The sequence below is a fragment of the Cucurbita moschata genome, unplaced genomic scaffold (genome assembly GCF_002738365.1).
Source record: "Cucurbita moschata cultivar Rifu unplaced genomic scaffold, Cmos_1.0 Cmo_Scf00036, whole genome shotgun sequence".
Lineage (NCBI taxonomy): Eukaryota > Viridiplantae > Streptophyta > Magnoliopsida > Cucurbitales > Cucurbitaceae > Cucurbita > Cucurbita moschata.
The window spans coordinates 578,324-598,731 of record NW_019268552.1 but is presented as its reverse complement, the minus strand read 5'-3'; the positions used below and the strand labels follow the sequence as shown (position 1 = coordinate 598,731).

Genomic DNA, 20,408 nt, shown 5'->3' with positions numbered 1-20,408 from the left:
TTTTTTTTTTGGTTTTTTTTTTTTTTTTTTTTTTTGTCAACCCTTGACTACCCAAAAATTAAAAATAAAAATAATTTCATATATATATGTATATATATATATTTCTCTGTCCTACGCATTTGGAATCTGGGCGGTCGGAGAATTGTGTTTCTCTCACGACAATGGGGCGCCATTCTTGCTGTCTAAAGCAGAAGCTAAGGAAAGGGCTATGGTCGCCGGAGGAAGACGAAAAGCTCTTCAATTACATAACAAGATTTGGCGTTGGCTGTTGGAGTTCAGTCCCCAAACTTGCTGGTACCTCTTTATTCTTTGGTTTTTACGATCTAATCGCCCGAGTTTTCTTCAAAGTTTTGATTTTTTCTCTCGATGTTTTAGGTTTACAGAGATGCGGGAAGAGTTGTAGACTGAGATGGATCAACTACTTGAGACCCGATTTGAAGAGAGGAATGTTTTCTCAACAAGAACAGGATCTTATTATCAGTCTCCATGAAGTTCTCGGCAATAGGTATTTGTAGTGTCCTAATTGGTTCGAGTTTGAATTAATTTCGGGTTTGTGTTTAGAAGTGGAATTGAGCAAATGGGGTTTTTGTTTTGGTAGGTGGGCTCAAATTGCAGCTCAATTACCGGGAAGAACGGATAACGAGATTAAGAATTTTTGGAATTCGAGCTTGAAAAAGAAGCTAATGAAGCAAGGGATTGACCCGAATACCCACAAGCCAATTGTCAACATTCATGAGATTAAAGAGAAGAAGATCTTCGAGGATAAGGAATTTGCTGAAATCCCACCGGTTGAAGGACTTGGGAGTGGTATCTCCGCCGTGAATAACCAAGGCCCTGCATTTCTCCTCGGCGGCGTTGATTACTACGACGGTGGGGTAACGGCGGCGCCGATTCGAGACCATTTCATGAACAAACAACCCTTGGATTCCCTCTGTTATTTCGAATTCCAAACAGGGTTTGATCCTTACAATTTGACCGACACGAACTCGAATTTCGGGTTCAGTTCAATGCCGAGTTTGACAAATTCCGACCATGGGAGCTTGTCGGGGACAGAATTTTCCGACAATTCGGGTTCGAACATGAGCAACTATGGAGAATTCTACATGAACAACAACAGCAACAACAATGGAGTGGATAATACGACATTTTGTTCGTGGGAAAGTGATAATAAATTGGACATCTTGTTCCAGAATCATGTGAATAATAAAACTAATAATAATCATAATCATAATAATAATGGGATAAAGTCCGAGGAATTGAACCCAAGTTCTTCAGTGCTTGATGGGCAGCTAATTCAGAGCTATCCATTAACGTCGCTATCACAAGACATTGTTCGATGCAATTTTGATGCTTTTTACCATTTGTGAACTAATTGNACATTATATTCAATCCTTTCAAAAAAAAAAAAAAAAAAAAAAAAACATAGATGTTGATAGTAAGTTTTTTTTCCTTATGTATTTTTCTTTATTTTTTTTTTGTAATATTTGTTTTACGACAAGATAAAATAATGTGAAGAGTGATCTCTTGATTTCTATTTTTTTTTTAATTTGGATCGTGAAAGAACGATGATGCTAGCTTATATTATGTGGATTGGTTAATATACTCGAGTTTTGAATTATGGATACGAAAACAAGGAAATAACCAATTAAATTATTTGAGGGAAATTGGAGAAATGAGATGAACGAATAATGCATTCTTGGAGAGATGGAAGAAAGGATTGAAAGGATAGGGAAATGGGGTCTCAGTGTAATATTAAAGAAATGGTGAAAATGATTATGAGATTCCACGTAAGTTGGAGAAGAGAAACGAAGTAAGGGTGTGAAAACTGTGAGACTAACAGTGATACGTAAAAGACCAAAACAGACATCTATTAGTAAGCAGTGTAACAAATATGCTTACCATTTTCTAATAAACACGTTTTAAAACTGTGAGATTGATGATAGGAATATGTTGAGAGACAAAGGGGGGGTTGGGAAGAGAAATGGCAACCACATTTCTTTTGTTTCTTTTTGAAATATAGCTCCCCTCATTCATAGTTCTTCCTAAATATCTTCACAAATTTCACTCAAATTTTGATTCATAGTAATGATATTGTCTTTTCTTAACAAAATATCACAGAAAACATGTCCCTAGCTGCGTCGATGAACCCCGCTGAATCTCCCTTTACACGCAAGATGGTTCTAGCAACATTTTCAACGGACATTCCTAACCCAATGCCCGATCGTCAAAGGGGTCTCGACACAACTTCCTCTCGAACAAAACCCACCGCCCTGCAGTCCATCAGGCGGAAACTCCCTAAGAAAACTCAGAACCGAGTTAAACAATGGCTATCTAAGGATCCACTGCTTCTTGTACGTCTTTCATACGTATACTGTAATGAAGCTAATTTTGTATTAAAATGAGCAATAAAATATAGAAGAGGCTTAAATTACACTCATTGTGATAGAAAGAGAGGAGTTTTAACAGAAATTGATGGGAAGTTTGGTTGAAAAAAAAAAAAAAAAAAATTAAACCCAAGTGGGTTTATATCTGTTCTTTGCGTAAAAAAACACAAACTTTTTCTTTTTCTTTTTCAAAAAAGACCGACCGGACATAATTAACAGCTAATCACAAGTCAATCAGCTAATCAAATCCCCACTTAAGCCTGATTAATTTCTTATGTCATTTCCCTCCTTTTCTCCCCCTTAAATTCAGTTCTACATTCTTATTTTTATTTTTTGGAAAAAAATAAAAAAATATATTTTAAATTGTGTTTTTTAGTTTTGTGTTTATTTGGTTTTTAAATTTCAAAATATAATATATTATTTAGTGTCTCTATTAATTTTAAAGAATTAGTACAAATTTGAAGGTAAAAAATGTAAGGTCTAAAATTTTAGACACCAAATGTAAACAAAACTGGGAGAGTAAAATAAATAGAAAATAGAAAATTTAATGACGACTTCTATAATATTTTATTAAATTTGAAAACTTTTTATATAGTTTTTAAATTTTTGATCTGGAGAGATGGACCTTAAAAGAAATATTATTAATGCTTTGATCAATTTAATTATACTTTAATTCTACATTTTACATAACTCATTTAGTTTTGTTTCAATTTTTAAATTTTCAATATTTAATAAAATAGAATAATCAATACAAAAAATATTAGAGAAATTGTTGTTCACGTTTTCGGTTTAAGCGATCTCGTTGGTTTAAATAATTCTTTTAGTCAAAATTTTAAAACTTTTTTTTTTTTTTTTTTTTTTTTTTTTTTTTTTTTTTTTTTTTTTTTTTTTTTTTTTTTTTTTTTTTTTTTTTTTTTTGAGGTTACCTTAAAAAAATTATGTAACATAATGAATTTTTGTTTGCTTAAATAATAATAATAATAAACTTTAAAAAAACATGTTTTTTTTTTAAGAAATCATGCGATGCGGTTGGGGTTCATGCATACCAGTCGGAATCTGGGTGGGAGTTAAGTGAAATTCATGCGTTCTTGGCAAGATTGAAAACTTCTGAGCGTGATTCATCCAGTTGGTTTGAATTTGGTCGGGATTCATGAATTTTGATCTAAGATTGACGGATGAATTCCGGTCTAAATTTGTTGGCAATTCATATAATCTCATCAGAATTGATATAAAATGCAGTTGAAATTAGGTAGAAAAAAGAAGATGAACCAAAACAACAGAAGAGTAAAGATGAGAGCGTAATTCAGAAATATCTGTGGTGATCCAATGTTCTTGTTCGTTCATATACAAAACCCGGTATCCCATTCGTATCGTTGAATCCGGTGAAGTGATCTTAAAGGCTGCTGTTACCTCCATGACTGTCATCAAGCAATTGCAATGCAACTCCTCTTCTACTGCATCCTCAACAATCTTCGCCAACACACAGAGCCTCACCACAATTCACTTTTAACTTCATACCTCCCCTACCACCATCATAACGTGAGGAAGACAAATTCGAATCGGAGGGAGCCCAACATTGCGATTGGAATAAAAAATTGAAAGAACACATTTTAATGTCGCAAATGGAAGATTCGAGAACACTTGCCTGAAGAACCCACCATGGCTGCACTTGCTAACGAAGTTCCAGTGAACTATTATGGACTTGTGTCTTCAGCAGCAGCAGGAGGAGGAGATGCGGTAAACAAAGAAACGAAATCACCAAGTTCTTACAATCTGTTGTGATAATAAAACTAATCCATCTACGTTTTATTCCTCTCTTCTTTTAGCAGAATTTGGAACCTGTTTAAATTATAAGCTTGTTTCAAACTTACATGATTTCACGTTAGAGTTTACTAAGACAATGAATTTTTTGTTTTGTGCTAGAACTTTGTATTAAAAGTGGCTACGCTTATCTCAACGACTCTACCACCGTCATACCCATTATTTCAATGAAACATATACACTAATCAAATTTCATTAATAGAACACAATTTTGAAACAGAACTATCAATTTTGGAAATGATAATTGATGTCTTGTGGCAGAGCTATGTTCAAATCAGCTCAATAACGTTGAAGATGATTGAGTGGAAAGAAATGAAAGAAGTTGCTACTAATAATGCTACAAAGTAGATTTTGGAATGAATGGGGTTTTATACTTGAAGCTATAGATTTAGCGCAGACAGAAATACGGTTCAACCAATATTATAGAACATCATCGCAGTGCAGTTTTGAAAGGAAAATGGCCTGAAAATGGCTCAGTTTTAAGTAGTTGCAGAGCAGGAATGATTTAAAACCAGGCGAACAAGATTGAACACGGGAACACCCACATACAATCCATTTTGAGTCCCATGAATTTGGTACTTCGATCAGGAATCACATCATAAGAAGGAATGAGAATTAATGATATGAAATGATAAGACTTTGAGACAGAAGGTTGAGCCACAACTTAGCAGCACAAATGATGATACTAGACATTAAAGAAGGTAGCAACAACCTTAAAACAATCAACTATTTCCAAATCTCACAAATTCGAGGATGAAAATGATGATGATCTTGTAAATGTCACCGACAAAACAAAGAGCCCAGCTGATTCTAGACAACCAAGTTGTTTAGTGAGTCGGGTAAGATAGAATAACAATGCAAGTAGCAGTTTCAACTTTCAGTGACTTAAACAATGATAACAAACCCCATGAAATTAGCGAAATTAACAATGTATAACATAAAAGTTGAATGATAATTCAAGAAAAACATTCAAAATTGACTGAGTTCAAAGTGAAGAAAACTGAAACACAGAGTTTGATAACATTAATCCAATACTTCGAAGAACCCCACAAGATATATCAGAACTAATTTGGAAACAAAACCATAGAACTAAGAGTTACCCAATAAACCTAAGCCGTTAGGACAACAGCACCACCATTCTCCTTGATCTTCTTCTCTGCAATTTTCGAGATGAGCTTGGCTTTCACAACGATGGGCTGGTTCTCGGGCAAGACCCCTTTACCCAAAACTTTGAAATACCCAAACTGGGTAACATCAACCAAAGGGGCATTATCCTTAGAAGCCTTGTCCTTCACTTCCTGGGGGACGAGAGACCAGAGCTTGTCGACGTTTACAATGGGGCAATAGAATTTGTTTCGGAGCTTGTGGAAGTATCTCATACCAACTTTTCCAAAATAACCAGGATGGTATTTGTCAAACAGGATTCTGTGGTGGTGCATACCTCCAGCGTTACCACGACCACCAGGATGCTTACGGTGCTTGCCGATACGACCATGGCCGGCGCTCACGTGACCGCGCTTCTTCCTGTTCTTCTTGAATCGGGTCGTCATTTCGTCTGCGAACGATGGAGAACTGGGTTCCAAGAATTTGCAGGGAGCGGCGGGACGAGGAAGTGAAATTTAGGGTTTGGGTAGAGTTTATAGCACTGACAGCCGAGACCCACACCACAAAATTTTGGGCTTTTTCATTCGTATTAGCTGAAAGCCCAAGCCCAAGCCCCACCTCAGAAAAACTCTATTAATCTCGAAGTGGACACTATCATAATATTGTAGAACTTCGAAGGTGTAGTTATAGTGATTCAAGCATCTAATAATGTATTTTGAAATGGTCAGCCATTAACGAAATCCCATTTGAAGGGTCAGCTTCACTGATTTGGCAAATTAATTTGGAATGAAAAATTGGAAATATTTCATTTTAGCATTTAATTCCTCGAAACTTTCTTTCGGGTTAAGGAACCCCGAGAAGAAGTCGAAAAATTTCTTCGTCGACAAGCCAAACACGCCCTATTAAATCAAAAGCACAAATAATTTTGTTTTTCATCGAAGCCCATTCAGATTTCGGGAAAAGAGCTTTGAGCGCGATGATACCGGCTTACGGATAGGATTCTTCGAGTTATTTTGCTTCGATTTTCTAGAAAAGATCCAACTGCCTATAGTCAAGTTTTAATTACAGAAAACCTTTCCATTTCTTTATATTATAGAAATCTTCACCCAATTCGGATCACATAGGCGGTTTTAGTACTATACGTATATTTGTTTCTTCTTCCATTTTCCCATCTTCTGACCCACCCTCTGCGACGCCCGGTCCGACGCTTCTTCTGCTGGGTTTCTGAAGCCATGGAGTCTACTATGGTGATTAAGGTTAGAATTCTCGTCTTGATTTTACTGGGGTTTTTCTGTTTCCTTGATGATGATGATGATCATCGCTGTGTTCTTCCTGTTTGCGTGTGTGTATGCGATGTCTAGTTTTGGGTGTGTTGAAAATATCGTTCTCCAGAGGAGATTTGTTTATTATTAACTGGGTTTTTGTTGATCTCTATGAATTTCTGTTTGCTGGGTGTGAAGAAATTGTTCATAATCAATTCGCTTGAGCGAGCCTCTATGTTCATTTCGTTGGATTTCGTTATTTTTTGTTTGATGAGAAAAATAAGGCAAGCTTAGATCGATAATTGGGAAATCAGAGAAGGTTGACTGACTTAATTGGGGTATTATGAATTGATAATTGTATGTTATTTCAAATTTTCGTATCAATTGTTTATACTCTTGACTCTGAAAGTGACAAATCCATTGATGTTTTATAACTAAAATCACTAATCTATGCTGTTCCAATTTCCATGTCTGTGGGTTTATAAACGAAGGCTTCTTTTCATCTATAATGGCAATATCGAGCTTGGAGTAGCATAGATTCATACATACTTGATACTTTTTGTGCACCGAATATGAAATTCATATTTGAATAGCTTTTGCATTGTAATGGACGTCTGTTTTCTTCATGTATTGTGGTCATTGTTAGAAACAGTAAAAACCCCTATTTGTTCTTTTTGCAAGTGCATTTCGTTTGCCTTTTGTTTTGTCGGCTGGGAAGTTACTGTCATTATCTATTTTTTAGAAGGCTTTGAAGGCCTATGCTCGAGGTATTATTGAGATGAAGTGCATTTTTATGTCTCAAGGTTTATAGTTTCTTTAATTTGTAAGAGGCACTTGCTCCCCTTTAGGAGGTCTCATTGAGGACAAGGGGCTTTTCAGCTCACCGGGTGCCTAGTGTCACGGTCATAGTATGGTTGTGACATTCTCCCTCACTTGTCATCGAGTAGAAAGGTCGCCTATCGGTTATGTATGATCAAGCATGTTACTACTTATTGACACTAAGGCATCAAAAAAACATCCAAAGGCAAAGCTTATAGAGATCCATGTTCTATTAGTATGATGATGACTTATTCCCGTCATATTTTTTTTCCTTGAAGGTTAAATATGGAGAAATGCTAAGGCGCTTCAGTGTTAGAGCCCATGGAAACAATAAACTGGATCTTGACATCAATGGCTTGAGAGCAAAGATACTTAATCTCTTCAACTTCTCTTCTGATACTGATTTTACATTGACTTATATTGATGAAGATGGTGATGTGGTGACCTTGGTCAATGATGATGATCTGCATGAATTGATGAGGCAACAGTTAAAGTTCTGGAAAATTGATGTGCATCTGAGAAATAAGGAAAATGACCAATCCCATAACAGATCAGATGGAAGTTCTACCCCTATGATGTCAGCAAGTGGCCAACCTTCGTTTCAAAATGTTCGTCCTGGTATCTCTGAGGTTTTGAAATCTCTGCCAGAGCCCTTACCTGAATTTTGTTCAAAGGTCTTCCTTGACATCGCTTCAAAAGCCGCAGTTGCTAGCCCTTTGTTTTCTGAGCTTGCTCAGAGCTTTATTCGGTTGGGAAGCACACACCCGAACACTGGTTCCCGGGCCTCATCTGTTCCAGAGACGTGCACACAGAATGTGGCCACTGAGGGTTCTACGTGTTCTCTAGGTGCAGATTCAAAAGCTTCAAAGAACGATGACGTTCAATGCGCTGGTTTAGCTTATAAAGATAGAAAGATAATTAACAGTGAGAGCATGACAAAGAACATTGGTATAGCTGGACCTGCTGTTGATCTTAATGCCCTTCCTTGTGATTCTATTGCTTCTGGATTTGCTATTGGGAAATCAGCTACTGCTGCCCCTTCCAGCAGCCCTTTTGATGGAAAGGAGGAAGAAAATCGCAATGAAATGTATGTACGCGGTCTTCCTGCATCGGTGCACACTAAACCACATAATTCAGCTTCCACTGATAGGGATGGTAGGTTCGTCAACGAGTGCCCTTTTAGTGGATTGCCTGTGGCTACCGAACCATCTATGCTTGGAACTGCAGGTATAGATCCTGTAAACAGTGGTTACATTGAATCTGCAGGAAGTAAGTTCCATAAAGGTCCAAATGTCAGCAGCAGTGGCTACATTGAACCACTCCATGAAGATCCAATAATTAGCAGCCGAGGTTACGTTGAACCTGTGAGAAGTATATTCCACAGAGGTGTTATTTGTGATGGCTGTGGAGCCCATCCGATTACTGGTCCACGGTTCAAGTCCCAAGTGTAAGAATAGAACACAAACCTATAATTAGCTATTCACCTTTTATTTCCCTTTGTTATCTGTTCCTAATTACCCAACTTTTTTGTCTTTGGTATTTCTCTTCAGGAAAGATAATTATGATCTCTGTATGGTCTGCTTTGCTGAAATGGGCAATGAGGCTGACTACATCAGGATCGACCGTCCTGTCTCTCACCGGCGTCCAAGAATGAAATCCTGCTATCGTAGAGTATGAAATTTTCACGACAGAGCTTCTATGCATCCCTTTGTTTTGTCATTAGCAATTTTATTTTGTTTTTAACTTCCGATCTCTCTGAACGCAGCCTCCATTTCCTGGCCCCCAAATAATCGATGCTTTGATAAGTTCTGGAAAGCAGACCAAACTTGATAGTCGCTTTGTAGACGACATTAATGTCTTGGATGGCACTGTGATGCCTCCTTGTACCCCATTTACCAAGATATGGAGGTTGCATAATAGCGGGAGTGTGAACTGGCCTCGTGGTACACAGCTAGTATGGACAGGAGGAGATAAGTTCAGTCGTTCAGAATCGGTCGAATTAGAGGTAGAAAAATGTTTTCCAACTTCAATGCTAGTCTAATGGGCATGTGGTTTTCTGGTTTTTGGTGTTTGTATTTCTTCATATTTATTCTTCCTTTTATTTTCTAAAACTTCTCTCACATCCTCACTTATGTCAGGTTCCCGCTGATGGACTTCCTCCGGGTCGGGAAATTGACATTGCAGTTGACTTTATAGCCCCTCCATTTTCTGGTCAATACACCTCATACTGGATTATGGCATCTCCATCTGGCCAGAAGTTTGGACAACGTGTTTGGGTTCTTATTCAGGTATTCATGTGCACATCTCAGTTTTCCCAGTGCTGTATGTAAGTTCATATAATTACACCATTATTTAAATTTAACTTATATTGTTTACGAACATGAAGGTTGATGCAGCACTTGGGATGCCAGATTCCGAGCATTTGCGAGCTGTGGATTCAAATTTATCCTCACCCATAGTCATAGGTAGTGCTGGTTCAAACAGCCATGAAGGTGTAGAAAAGAATGCTACTCCTGCAATTTCTGACGGTGTCCTTCTCCCTCCTCGTAATTCTGTTCCTATAATCGAACTAGTAAAACCTGATCTTAATGTGCCTATAAGTGAAACAGAGCTACAGTTCCTAGTAAATGAGGATATGCTAGTTGGGAAGAGTCCTGCTACTTCTGCTACTGAGGATAACTTAGTCTCATCTCGCCCTGCTGTCGATGGCCATGGAGTTCTACCTCGTTCAACCGAGGTTCCCTCTGTGCCATACCCTCTTATTGATCTTTCTTTACCAACTCCAGCTGCAAACCCACCTCCTCCAATACCATCCCCCAAGGTTTCTCCAGCATCATCTGAAAAAGTCACTACTAACAACGTTGTTGAAGAAACTCTTCTTAAAACACTACAGGATATGGGATTCAAACAGGTTGATCTGAACAAGGAAGTACTGAAGAGGAACGAGTACAATCTAGAGCACTCGGTGGACGAACTCTGTGGAGTTTCCGAATGGGATCCGATGCTTGATGAGTTGGAGGAAATGGTTAGTAAGTCGTTTAACTAAGTTGCTAATCCTTGATTTCTTGGGTCTTGGTTTATGATTATAAACGTGTGGCATTACACAGGGATTCATCGACAAGGAAACGAACAAAAGACTTCTGATGAAGAACAATGGCAGCATGAAGCGAGTAGTGATGGAACTTCTATATGGGGAGAAGGCTTAGCTGAAGAAAGCTCTCTCAAAACTATGGGTTAGAATGTAAATACATATTACAACCAAACAGAATAAGAGATATGGCACTGTTGCTCTGGAACCAGGTTTTTTTGAGTCCTTTTCTGTTTCTGTTCTGTCTTTTATCATTGTAAAAGTTGTGTGTGTATATATATATATATATGTCATTCGAACTTTTGTTCAGTTCAGCGTCTAGAACTCATGTTTTTCTTGTAGCTGTGATGTTTAATCCTTTCACTGAAGAGACTGGGCTTGAAGCTATAGAACATTTCACAGATTGAACCTTCCTATTTATCTTCTTAGGTGTCATTCCTTTTGTGTTTGTTTCTGTTTTTTGTGAGAATTATTGTTCATGGGTATAGTTTTGAACTTGTTTATGTATCGATTTGAGGCCGATTTATATTGATGAGGCATCCCGGGGTGGTAGTTCGAGCTCTATTTTTGGTTAAATTTCTGGTTGTACAGGTTTTGTCTACATATATTGTGAAGATAAAACCAGGAGATCAGCCACAAATTCAAAATCTAAAAAAATCTGAACTCAACCACTCAATATGATTATCATGAAGTTGAGATTTCATTCATCGGTTCCTCAGTGTTGGAACTTCGAATAATGGCTAATTGAATCTCCTCGAAGTTCTATTGAACAAATTTCTCAAACTATTACAACTCTCTCGCTGTTTCCTCTGATTCCGCCCACCGCCATCGGCCTCTCGAAACCCGTCGCCGTCGAGCACCAACCCCGTCTCCAGCTTCTTCGAAACCGCCACAATCTCATACGAATCCCACAGCGACTGTCCGAAGTCCCATCTCCTCATGCCACCGACGGAAGACCGGCTTCGTATCGCCTCAAGCTTGAACCGAGATGGATTGGCTCTGCAATTGCGGCGATGGGCGTCGAATTCACTTGCAGGCTTTGAAGTACCGGTGTGACTTTGCCATGCCTGCGCCACCGCCTTGAGGATTTCGAGATGACCATCCTCGTCTTCAACCACTGGTTTGTTCTTCATGGTGTTCTTTGTTTGTGGGCTTTGTATTGGACGTTGTAAATTAAGGGAGTGAATGGGGACCATGATCATATCGTGCCCCAATCACAGCCTCATGTGTGGGTTCTCTGAGAGGGATTTTGGGTACTTTACGCTGTGGACCCTACATTTTCATTTACAGCATAATAATGGGTCACCCAATTAGTTATCCTTTCTCCTCAGAGGAGGCTCTTTGAGAACTGGCGAGAAAGAGGCTTCAATGAAGGGTTTAGGGTTCAATGAATGCTCTATGGTCCGCCATTAACCAAAACCGATTTGAAGCGTCACCTTCACTGAAGAAACCACGAGAAGAAGTCGAAAAGTTTCTTGGCCAATAAGCCAAACACGCCCTATTAAATCAAGAGCACAAACAAATTTTATATTTCTCTGTTCCCATCTCTTGACCCACCCCTCTGCGACGCTCGTTTTGCTAGGGTTCTGAAGCCATGGCGTATACTTATATGGTGTTTAAGGTTGGAATTCTCGTCTTGATTTAATGGAATCAGCATGCTCATGACTTGTTCCCCTCACATAAATATGGAGAAACGGTAAGGCGCTTCACTGCTAGAGTCACTCGATACCATACACTGGAAGTTCTACCCCTTCGATTTCACCCTCGGTTTTGAAATCTCTGCCAGAGCCCTTACCTGAGTTTTGTTCGAAGATCCTCCTTGACATCGCTTCAAAATCTGCAGTTATCTTTGTGCCTTCTGAGCTTGTTGAGAGCTTAATTTGGTTGGGAAACACAGGTTCCTAGTGTGACTCTGCCATGCCTGCACCACCGCCTTGAGGTTTTCGTGATGAACGTCGTCGTCTTCAACCACTGGTTTCTTCTTCATCGTGTTTTCTTTGTTCATCTCCTGCCCCAATCACAGCCTCATATTGAACGAAAAATAAAAAATTATTGACGAATAAATACCAAATGAGTTTCACAGAACAATTTCGATAGCTTAAGAGTGTTCACGTGCTTAAACTAGAATCTTTTAGCACGGGGAGATAATTCAATGGCCAGTAATTCATTTTCTGAAAGATTCTGGTTTTTGTGTTTTGGTGGGTCTTCGAGATCCTTTCGATGACCTATGTTGTGTTGAAGAGATATCTACATGATCCGATTGATTGCGTAAAGTCCGCGGTAGCAACGGAACTGGAGAAAGTATACAGAAAAGACAGTTCTTTTCTATTCTATTAGTATTGGATTAGTATTAGTTAGTGATTTCGGCTAAGTGAATTGTTTCTTCCATGATGTTTAATTTAACGATATATTCTTCCTAGCTTCATTTCATTTTGAAAATTTTAATATTTATCATATTAAAAGTATAATCTATTTTATAATATTTTAAGATTTATTAAAGTTTTTAAAATACTAAAACAACTAGATTATTTTAAATTTAAGTATAAAAATTAAATGGTTTTCTTATAAAAAAAAGAATTCAAACAATTTAGCCAATTAGGGCACGTATTCATATTATTGAGATATTTAATTTAATTTCCGTATTCGAACAGGGAGATTTCTTACTCCGTCGTGTATTTTCCCGCCCATTTTCCAAAGCCAATACTCCCATTTTCTCTGCTTTCTTCCGGTAGGTTTGGCCGCCGATCTCTACTCCTCCGCGCTATTTCGGTTCTATGTTATACGTTTCACAGCGTCTTACGAATCTTCAACTGTTCTCAAACCCTGTCCATCCCTTCCAGTGCAAAAGATGAGTGCTCCTATGGAGATTTCTCTCCCAAACCCTCCCTTAGATGCGCAGGTGCCTGAATCAAATGGCATCGTCTCCGAGTCAACTGCTTCTTCTATTGTAAATGAAGACAAAATTCTCGTTTCAGGTTCTTCTCTTATTGTTTTTGTTTCTTATTGTCTCAGATATTTTTGTACATGTTTTCAATTTCACAGCTTTGAGATATGTTTCCTACTTTTTATTTTTTTTATAATGTTGTGTTATTATTTTAGTCGAGGTGTGTTTGAAATCCTCCAGCACAGCACGGATTGAAGATGTCCGGATGGCCGTTGAGAGGTATGCTACTGGAAATATGTATTAAGCTTTCTGATATATGATGACTTGGTTAGGGAGATTAGATTTTTGGTTCATTTGTTTCTCTGGAATTTCTTAAACTTGAAGTGCGCTCAAGTTAATTCACATTGCTCGAAGATGAGGAACTCATAGTCAATTTTGTGTGTTTTAATTGACAGAATGCTTGAGAAGAGAAGTTTAAGCTATGTTGATGGGCCCATTCCAGTCCCGCTCGATGACGCTTTTCTCGCGGAAAACGTGCAAGGAATCCGAATTTGCGACTCTGGTATTCTTTCAGTTTAGCGTTGTTTAGGCATAGAGAATCTAGAGGGTATGGAATGGGTAATGGAAATAGTGACTTGAATTCTCTAGAAATTATGTTAATTTTGTCAGTTATATAGTTTCTAGAAGTTCTGGAAGAATTAGCTTACAAAGTAATTCCTCCGCCTGTGGGCCAAGGGCTTAAAGTGCTCGAAAAATGGAATTTTTCTTATCAGAGAGTGTGATTCTTCCATTAAGTAACGTCAGCGGGTATAGATTAATAGAAAAAGGTGGATTTTCATTATTCTGGTTATGATTCTGGATTTATGTTTTTGGTAGACGACAGTGTGCAAAACCATGATATCCTCTTATTCTGGCAAGTCAAACCAGTCGTTCATGTCTTTCAGGTGAAGTTCACTCTTGATATTGGCCTTCTTCGGTACTCACTCGATGGATGATATTTTCACTGCGCTCGTTCAATTTTATGAACTCTTGACTGTTTTTGGTGCACAAGGGACCGCATTTGTTCCTTTCAAATTTTATCTCATCAAATCATAAAGCTTTATTATTCACAATACACGATTGTAATACTATTCTGCATTCTTGGCCTTTATTTATTATTACATTCTTCATTTCCTTTATGTTGGGACTTCACTTTCTCTTCGTGCGGTTAGATTGATGTATGGTATTTGTGTATTGCTTGTCAGCTAAGTGAAGAAGGACCCTGCGAGGAACTTGGTGGGGAAGGACAGATTTCTAGTTTTAATGAATGGATACTTCCTGCCAAGGAGTTTGACGGCATCTGGGAAAGGTAAGCTGTCTCTAGTTTATTTATTGTTTCTTTCCTCATAAACCCAAGCTTCCTTTTGACGAAGTAACATTTTCAAATTAATCTGCAGTTTAATTTTTGAGTCTGGTCTCAAGCAAAGACTTCTGCGATATGCTGCTAGTGCTTTGTTATTCACAGAGAAGGGTGTCGATCCATTCCTAGTGTCATGGAATCGGTAAGGAAAGTCTTTTCTGTATGAGCATTAGGATGGTTTTCAAAATCTACAAGGGAGGACATAAAACGTAATCTTCATTGCTGAATTTTATTTGTAGAGTTCTCTGTTATTAGCTTTCTTTTTTTACTTTCCTAAAATATTATCCTTGGGACCGTATATATTTACTAATATTTGTTGCGTGTGTTTACTGGGTTATAAGCCAACTCTCATTTTGTATTCCCGACCTTTTCGGTACAACTTTTACATTTTAGAATGAATTCTCCAAATAAACTATGTAAATAGAAATGGCCCGCCAAAATCCTAATCTAGACTCAAAATTGTGTGAAAATTATGAACTTCATCTATTGTGTTGCCCTCTAGCCTTCCAGGATTTTAAAAGCGCTACTGTGCCTTCAAGGATGCTTTGCCATGTTTTACACGATGGCAAAGCTTGTAGAAGACCTAAAGATCCAGGAGGTTAATATATAATTCTCGTCTGTTTACGTGTGCACAGGATTGTCCTATTACATGGACCTCCAGGGACTGGTAAGACGTCTTTATGCAAAGCACTGGCTCAAAAACTGTCGATAAGATATCTGTCAAGGTTTGTTGGTCGATTACTGCTTCAGTATGTATTCTATATTATTAATGACCCTTATTATTCATTAGTTTCATTTTCCATTATATTCAGATATCCACACAGCGTACTAATTGAAGTTAATGCACATTCACTGTTCAGCAAATGGTTTTCTGAAAGTGGCAAGCTGGTATGGCTTTTTTCATTATTAGATGACCTGCATCCTTAATTAATTTTCATTTCATTCTAGACAGGTACTGTTTTAAATTTTACGCAGCGAACACTTCCATTTGTCGGGCATTATGGCTCTATCGTATTCAAGAATACATGTTTTCCTTAATAGGTTGCAAAGCTATTCCAGAAGATTCAAGAGATGATAGAGGAAGAAGACAATCTGGTATTTGTTTTGATTGGTGAGACATACTTTAGAAGGTTGTTAATTTCATGCTTGTCCTTCTTCTACACCACCATCCGTATTTCTATATTTTGTGGTCTGTAGATGAAGTGGAAAGCTTAGCTGCTGCTAGAAAGGCTGCTTTGTCTGGTTCAGAACCTTCAGATTCCATTAGGGTATGCTATTGCCTTTTGTATGGTCTCTCTCTTTTCTCCCTTAATCACTCTCTCTGACCAAAAGAAAGAAAGAACGAAGAAAGAAGAAAGAAGAAAGAAGAAAGCGGAAAGGATATGTTTTTATAAATTGTTTAGGCAAGTAGTTTTGAAACTCAGCTGATGCTTATAAAACTCTGAACTGTAATATTACAGGTTGTCAATGCGCTACTTACACAGATAGACAAGTTGAAATCGTCACCAAATGTGGTGATTCTGACAACTTCCAATATAACAGCAGCTATTGGTGAGTTAATAATCAAGTGATGTCATGTAAATATTTATCTTTGCAAAATAAAAGTTTTTGGTAGTGTAATTACAAGTGGGACTGCACCCTTTTATGGACTGTCTTCGGAAGTTGGTAGTTCGAATACTCGTCTGAGTGCACTTGTTATTAAAAAAAATAGTGAAATTATTCCAATTTATATACTCTAGAAGCTACGGTTTCTGATCCTCATGTTCTCAGTATAAGTTTGATCAGGATGTTTATGGGTTGTATAATCTTATGGAGTTCCATTATTTCTTGAGCAAAGATGAAAAAACAATCCCCAAGTGTTGAGGCCCTCTCCAAATCTTCCAATTCCCGCTCGTTTTCTTTTCTGGTTTTCAATTTCCATTTTCTTCTACTTAAAATCTTAATACTTGAATTAACCAAAATCTGGATTGCAGATATTGCATTTGTAGACCGTGCAGATATCAAAGCATATGTTGGTCCACCAACTCTTCAAGCACGTTATGAAATTCTGAGGTCCTGCTTGCAAGAGCTTCTACGCACTGGAATTTTGACAACGGTTGAGGTCCATAAACATCTAATAATTGCAGCTTTAGCCTTACTTTTGGGTGCCTTGGATTCTGGTTGAAATAGAGTACATAGGCATTCGTAATTCTCATCATTTCTAAATTTCTTAGGGTTTTGACCACTCTATGCTTCCTAACTATGCTGGTTTGAAAGAGAAAATAAGCATTCGAGAGACCAAGAAGGTTGATGTACCACTTCACATCTGCAAACTATTGCTCGAGGTTGCTGAAGCATGCGAGGTCTGTGACAGAAATCTTGATTGCTAATTGATTACGAGTCCTTGAATTACCCTTGAATTATTTTGTTTTTTTTCTGTTCACAGGGTACTAGTGGACGTTTTTTAAGAAAACTCCCGTTCTTAGCTCATGCGACTCTAGCCAATCCATGTACTGGCGACCCTTCAAAGTTCTTGTTCGCCATGTTGGAAACGGCTGTGAGAGACCGAGCAGAGCTACCCGAATGAACGTGTTATTGTCAAGAAGCTTCTTGTGCTTGTAATTAATGTTGTGCTGATAACACTTACATATACAGATCTAAATCTGGAAATCAGTTGTAGAAGCTGACGCTACTTGAAAAGCCTACTAAAATACTCATTTTTAGTTGAATCCATTGCTTATAAAGTTATGAGGACTCTCTGTAACTGTCGCATTGTAGATTTCCCTATTGTTTTTTAGTACTTTCATTCTCTCAATAACCCATAAACCCCACGAAATCAACTTTTAATATGGGCATAGATATATATATGCAAGTGATATGATTAAAGTTTTATCCATATTTTAGAGCATAGGCTTCATTTTGTTCTATTTATTAGTCTGTATGATCAGTTAAATACATAGACTATTATGTGGAAACTTGCAGGAAAAAGCAGGAAAGAGAAGGCCTACATGCCAGAACATGTGAGAGGAGAGCCCAAAAAAAATTGGGTTCACTTCGGCACAACCGACCAAAAGGGAAAAGAAAGAGGAGCCAAAATTTTAAATTACATAGATAGATAAAGACCCCTTTATGAAGGGTCGTCTTTAACAGAAAGCCCAGCTTTGAGGTATCATGCTTTGCTAAACTGGACCCTCCATAAAACACACTTACTCTCTCTCTCTTCCCTTTTCTTCTTTACCTGTGAAAACGTGACCTTCCACTGTACATTAAAGGGAAACATGCATGCGTGAATATAAAGATCTTAGAGACTCCACTGTGTGCGTGTTCCCATGGCAGGCTGATAATATCAATGTTCCTTGTTCTAGTGGAGAATTATATGCACCTGAAGAACTAACTCTTTTTCTCTCTTACAGAATGCCTGCTTCTTCTGTCTGCTATCTCGCCATGTTTCTTGCTTTCAACAACAGTTCAAGGAGGAAGCCAAGGAACGTTCTTGCTGCCATAGAGAACCCAGAGAGGGTTTTCTTGCGGTCTACTGAAATGGTAAGCTTTGTTTTGGAGGTTCCCATTGTTCGAAAATGTAGACGTCTTTGTAAGCTAAGTGTTGTAGGAGTTCTTTGATGATCTCATCCTTAGCAAAGGGGAATCCAGCGTCCAGGTCCGATTCTTGAAGAGTTCTTTCATTTGTCTTCTTCAAAGCATGCATACTTGAGTTTCTACTCTCTTTCGTTCTTTCTACCAATTATGATCTGTTATCAGATCTGTACTAGAATATATATCTATATATATATAGTCATATCTATATATTAAGGTATTAAATGTAATTTCTCTGCATGCATGTCTGCATTTGCAGCTGATTGGTTTTCCTATACCCTTTAATTGCATTTAACCATCTCATCTCTCTCAGCTTCTTCTTCTTCTTCTTCTTCTTCTTCTTCTTCTCCTCTCTCAGTCTCTTCTGTTTTCATAACCCCGCTCCCATTGCTTTCTTTTCTTTGTTAGTATGGATGCTTCTTCTTTCCCATGATTGTGAAGTGTAATTCTTATCTTTTGTGTTGGAGTCATTTTGAACTTCAGAGAATATAATTCAATCAAGCTAGAAGTTCTCATGTGAAGCTAGTTTTGATTTTGTTGTTCTTTTTTCTCTTTCATGAAATATAAGATATAATAGTTTGCCAAGTGTGGTTATGTTCTTATTTATATAGCTCGTAATGAAACTGAACCATAGATCTTGCACTATTGTCTCTATAAATTGTACCTAATAAGAATCACTATACAATATTAGTGTTGTATAACACTGATATGTATCTGTAATTTATGCAGCTGTAGAACATACTACTATTTATGAGTTTTTACCCATTTATTTAAAAGTTCCATTGATCAGAAAACAAATATGTGTACTGAAAAAGAAGTCTCTCCACCAGGGATCTGATCAGGTTCAGGTATCAGCAAGTTTGGCTTCTTAAAAAGAAGTCTTATAATTTGACTGTACAAAAGTTCAGGTTTTTCACAGAGATCAGCTGAGAGAGAGGCTGTGAGGTAACAAAACAAAACATACTCAGTTCTTTTTTCTGAGACCATTGACCAACCTCAGCCTATATTAGAAAAGTCAGTCTCATGAACAGTTCAAGTGGGGTAATCATGAACAGTTCAGTGGAGTAATATTATATAATTTTGCTACAGAGGCATTGTAGCTACTACAGCTTTAATGATACTTTTCATGGTTGAAATATGTAATATTTATGATTGTAAATTATCATGAATCAAGGTAGGGGTCAGCAAGTGTTATACCAACTAGTTAAAAAGAAGTGAGTTCAATGATCGTCTATGTAGGTGGGATATACTCCGAGTTTCTTTGGCATTTAAATATTATAGGATCAAGAGATTGTCTCGTGAGATCAAATGCTAGTACGAACACTCGCAGATGTCAAAAAAAAAAAAAATTGAAAAGCTTCTGCCCTCCCTCTTCCTCTCTCTTTTTAGCATTTCTTCAACCACAAAAAAAAAAATGCACTTTCAGTTGGGAAGGAGCTTGCTTTTTCTGCCTTGAAGATCCCCAAGTTTCCCTTTTCATTAGCATAATCATGGCTACATTAGACAACACAAATTGTAGTTTGGAGCCATGTTTTGGGGAACGAATAAATGGAAGGTCCTTGCCAACTTGAGTCCACTGTTCTTCTGTCCAATAACAGCTTGACAGATGCCAAGACTTGTCCACCATTACTTCCCTAAAAGCTCTTAAATTTCTTAGAAAAAGAGATGATTTATGAAGTGTAAATAGACCGTATCTATTTAAAATGATTGTGTGATAATTTATTACAAATGAGTTCTTCGACCAAAAGCAAAATATATGTCCAATTCTTTCACGTCTCACAATCTATTTAAACTATGCCAAATTCGTTCCTAAGTGCTTATTTCTAGAATAAACCAAGAATTCGAAATAAAATATATGTCCAATGGAGAAAGTTTTGATTATTAAAACATTATCGGATGTGTCGAAGCAAAATGGAAGACATTATATTGACTTGCTTTTAAAGAGAGAATGACCCACCAAACTTTGTCGTTTTTTGCTTGTGAGATCCACTCCCCAAAGCTGAAACCCAATGCTCAAAGTCACTCATTGCTCACTCTTAAAAGCTTTATACAAAAAAAAAAAAAAAAAAAAAAA

At 37.5% G+C, this 20,408-nt stretch overlaps 5 protein-coding genes across 5 annotated transcripts; 3 read left to right on the top strand and 2 right to left on the bottom strand.

The window, feature by feature from the left end:
* The first annotated feature begins 122 nt into the window (after positions 1-122).
* On the top strand, positions 123-1,436 carry LOC111431575 (transcription factor MYB61-like). Its single transcript, XM_023068258.1, has 3 exons — positions 123-294; positions 376-505; positions 599-1,436. The coding sequence occupies exons 1-3, from the start codon at positions 162-164 to the stop codon at positions 1,365-1,367; spliced, it is 1,032 nt and encodes a 343-aa protein (XP_022924026.1). The 5' UTR covers positions 123-161; the 3' UTR covers positions 1,368-1,436.
* Positions 1,437-5,118: 3,682 nt separating this feature from the next.
* LOC111431351 (60S ribosomal protein L27a-3-like) lies at positions 5,119-5,831 on the bottom strand. Its single transcript, XM_023067964.1, has one exon. The coding sequence runs from the start codon at positions 5,753-5,755 to the stop codon at positions 5,315-5,317; it is 441 nt and encodes a 146-aa protein (XP_022923732.1). The 5' UTR covers positions 5,756-5,831; the 3' UTR covers positions 5,119-5,314.
* Positions 5,832-6,154: 323 nt separating this feature from the next.
* Positions 6,155-10,913, top strand: LOC111431348 (protein NBR1 homolog). Its single transcript, XM_023067960.1, has 7 exons — positions 6,155-6,565; positions 7,669-8,837; positions 8,941-9,061; positions 9,156-9,395; positions 9,529-9,678; positions 9,777-10,415; positions 10,498-10,913. Exons 1-7 carry the CDS (start codon positions 6,542-6,544, stop codon positions 10,594-10,596), a joined length of 2,442 nt encoding a protein of 813 aa, XP_022923728.1. The 5' UTR covers positions 6,155-6,541; the 3' UTR covers positions 10,597-10,913.
* Positions 10,914-11,129: 216 nt separating this feature from the next.
* LOC111431350 lies at positions 11,130-11,949 on the bottom strand. Its single transcript, XM_023067963.1, has one exon. It carries the CDS (start codon positions 11,678-11,680, stop codon positions 11,219-11,221), a length of 462 nt encoding a protein of 153 aa, XP_022923731.1. The 5' UTR covers positions 11,681-11,949; the 3' UTR covers positions 11,130-11,218.
* A 1,168-nt stretch (positions 11,950-13,117) lies between these two features.
* On the top strand, positions 13,118-17,504 carry LOC111431349 (pachytene checkpoint protein 2 homolog). The gene is made up of 14 exons (XM_023067961.1): positions 13,118-13,453; positions 13,578-13,641; positions 13,818-13,924; positions 14,239-14,306; positions 14,607-14,710; positions 14,799-14,903; positions 15,397-15,486; positions 15,574-15,649; positions 15,803-15,872; positions 15,959-16,029; positions 16,222-16,312; positions 16,735-16,862; positions 16,975-17,103; positions 17,187-17,504. The coding sequence occupies exons 1-14, from the start codon at positions 13,327-13,329 to the stop codon at positions 17,325-17,327; spliced, it is 1,371 nt and encodes a 456-aa protein (XP_022923729.1). The 5' UTR covers positions 13,118-13,326; the 3' UTR covers positions 17,328-17,504.
* The last annotated feature ends 2,904 nt before the right edge of the window (positions 17,505-20,408 follow it).

What these genes read in the sequence shown, in the direction of transcription:
- LOC111431349 (XM_023067961.1), top strand. Translation starts at nt 13,327, where the DNA reads ATGAGTGCTCCTATGGAGATTTCTCTCCCAAACCCTCCCTTAGATGCG. An exon ending in AGACAAAATTCTCGTTTCAG is followed by an intron (nt 13,454 to 13,577) that starts GTTCTTCTCTTA and finishes TTATTATTTTAG; the next exon opens with TCGAGGTGTGTTTGAAATCC. An exon ending in TTTCTGAAAGTGGCAAGCTG is followed by an intron (nt 15,650 to 15,802) that starts GTATGGCTTTTT and finishes TTTCCTTAATAG; the next exon opens with GTTGCAAAGCTATTCCAGAA.
- LOC111431350 (XM_023067963.1), bottom strand. Translation starts at nt 11,680, where the DNA reads ATGATCATGGTCCCCATTCACTCCCTTAATTTACAACGTCCAATACAA.
- LOC111431351 (XM_023067964.1), bottom strand. Translation starts at nt 5,755, where the DNA reads ATGACGACCCGATTCAAGAAGAACAGGAAGAAGCGCGGTCACGTGAGC.
- LOC111431348 (XM_023067960.1), top strand. Translation starts at nt 6,542, where the DNA reads ATGGAGTCTACTATGGTGATTAAG. An exon ending in CAGAATCGGTCGAATTAGAG is followed by an intron (nt 9,396 to 9,528) that starts GTAGAAAAATGT and finishes CACTTATGTCAG; the next exon opens with GTTCCCGCTGATGGACTTCC. An exon ending in TTGATGAGTTGGAGGAAATG is followed by an intron (nt 10,416 to 10,497) that starts GTTAGTAAGTCG and finishes GGCATTACACAG; the next exon opens with GGATTCATCGACAAGGAAAC.
- LOC111431575 (XM_023068258.1), top strand. Translation starts at nt 162, where the DNA reads ATGGGGCGCCATTCTTGCTGTCTAAAGCAGAAGCTAAGGAAAGGGCTA. An exon ending in TTCAGTCCCCAAACTTGCTG is followed by an intron (nt 295 to 375) that starts GTACCTCTTTAT and finishes TCGATGTTTTAG; the next exon opens with GTTTACAGAGATGCGGGAAG. An exon ending in CATGAAGTTCTCGGCAATAG is followed by an intron (nt 506 to 598) that starts GTATTTGTAGTG and finishes TTGTTTTGGTAG; the next exon opens with GTGGGCTCAAATTGCAGCTC.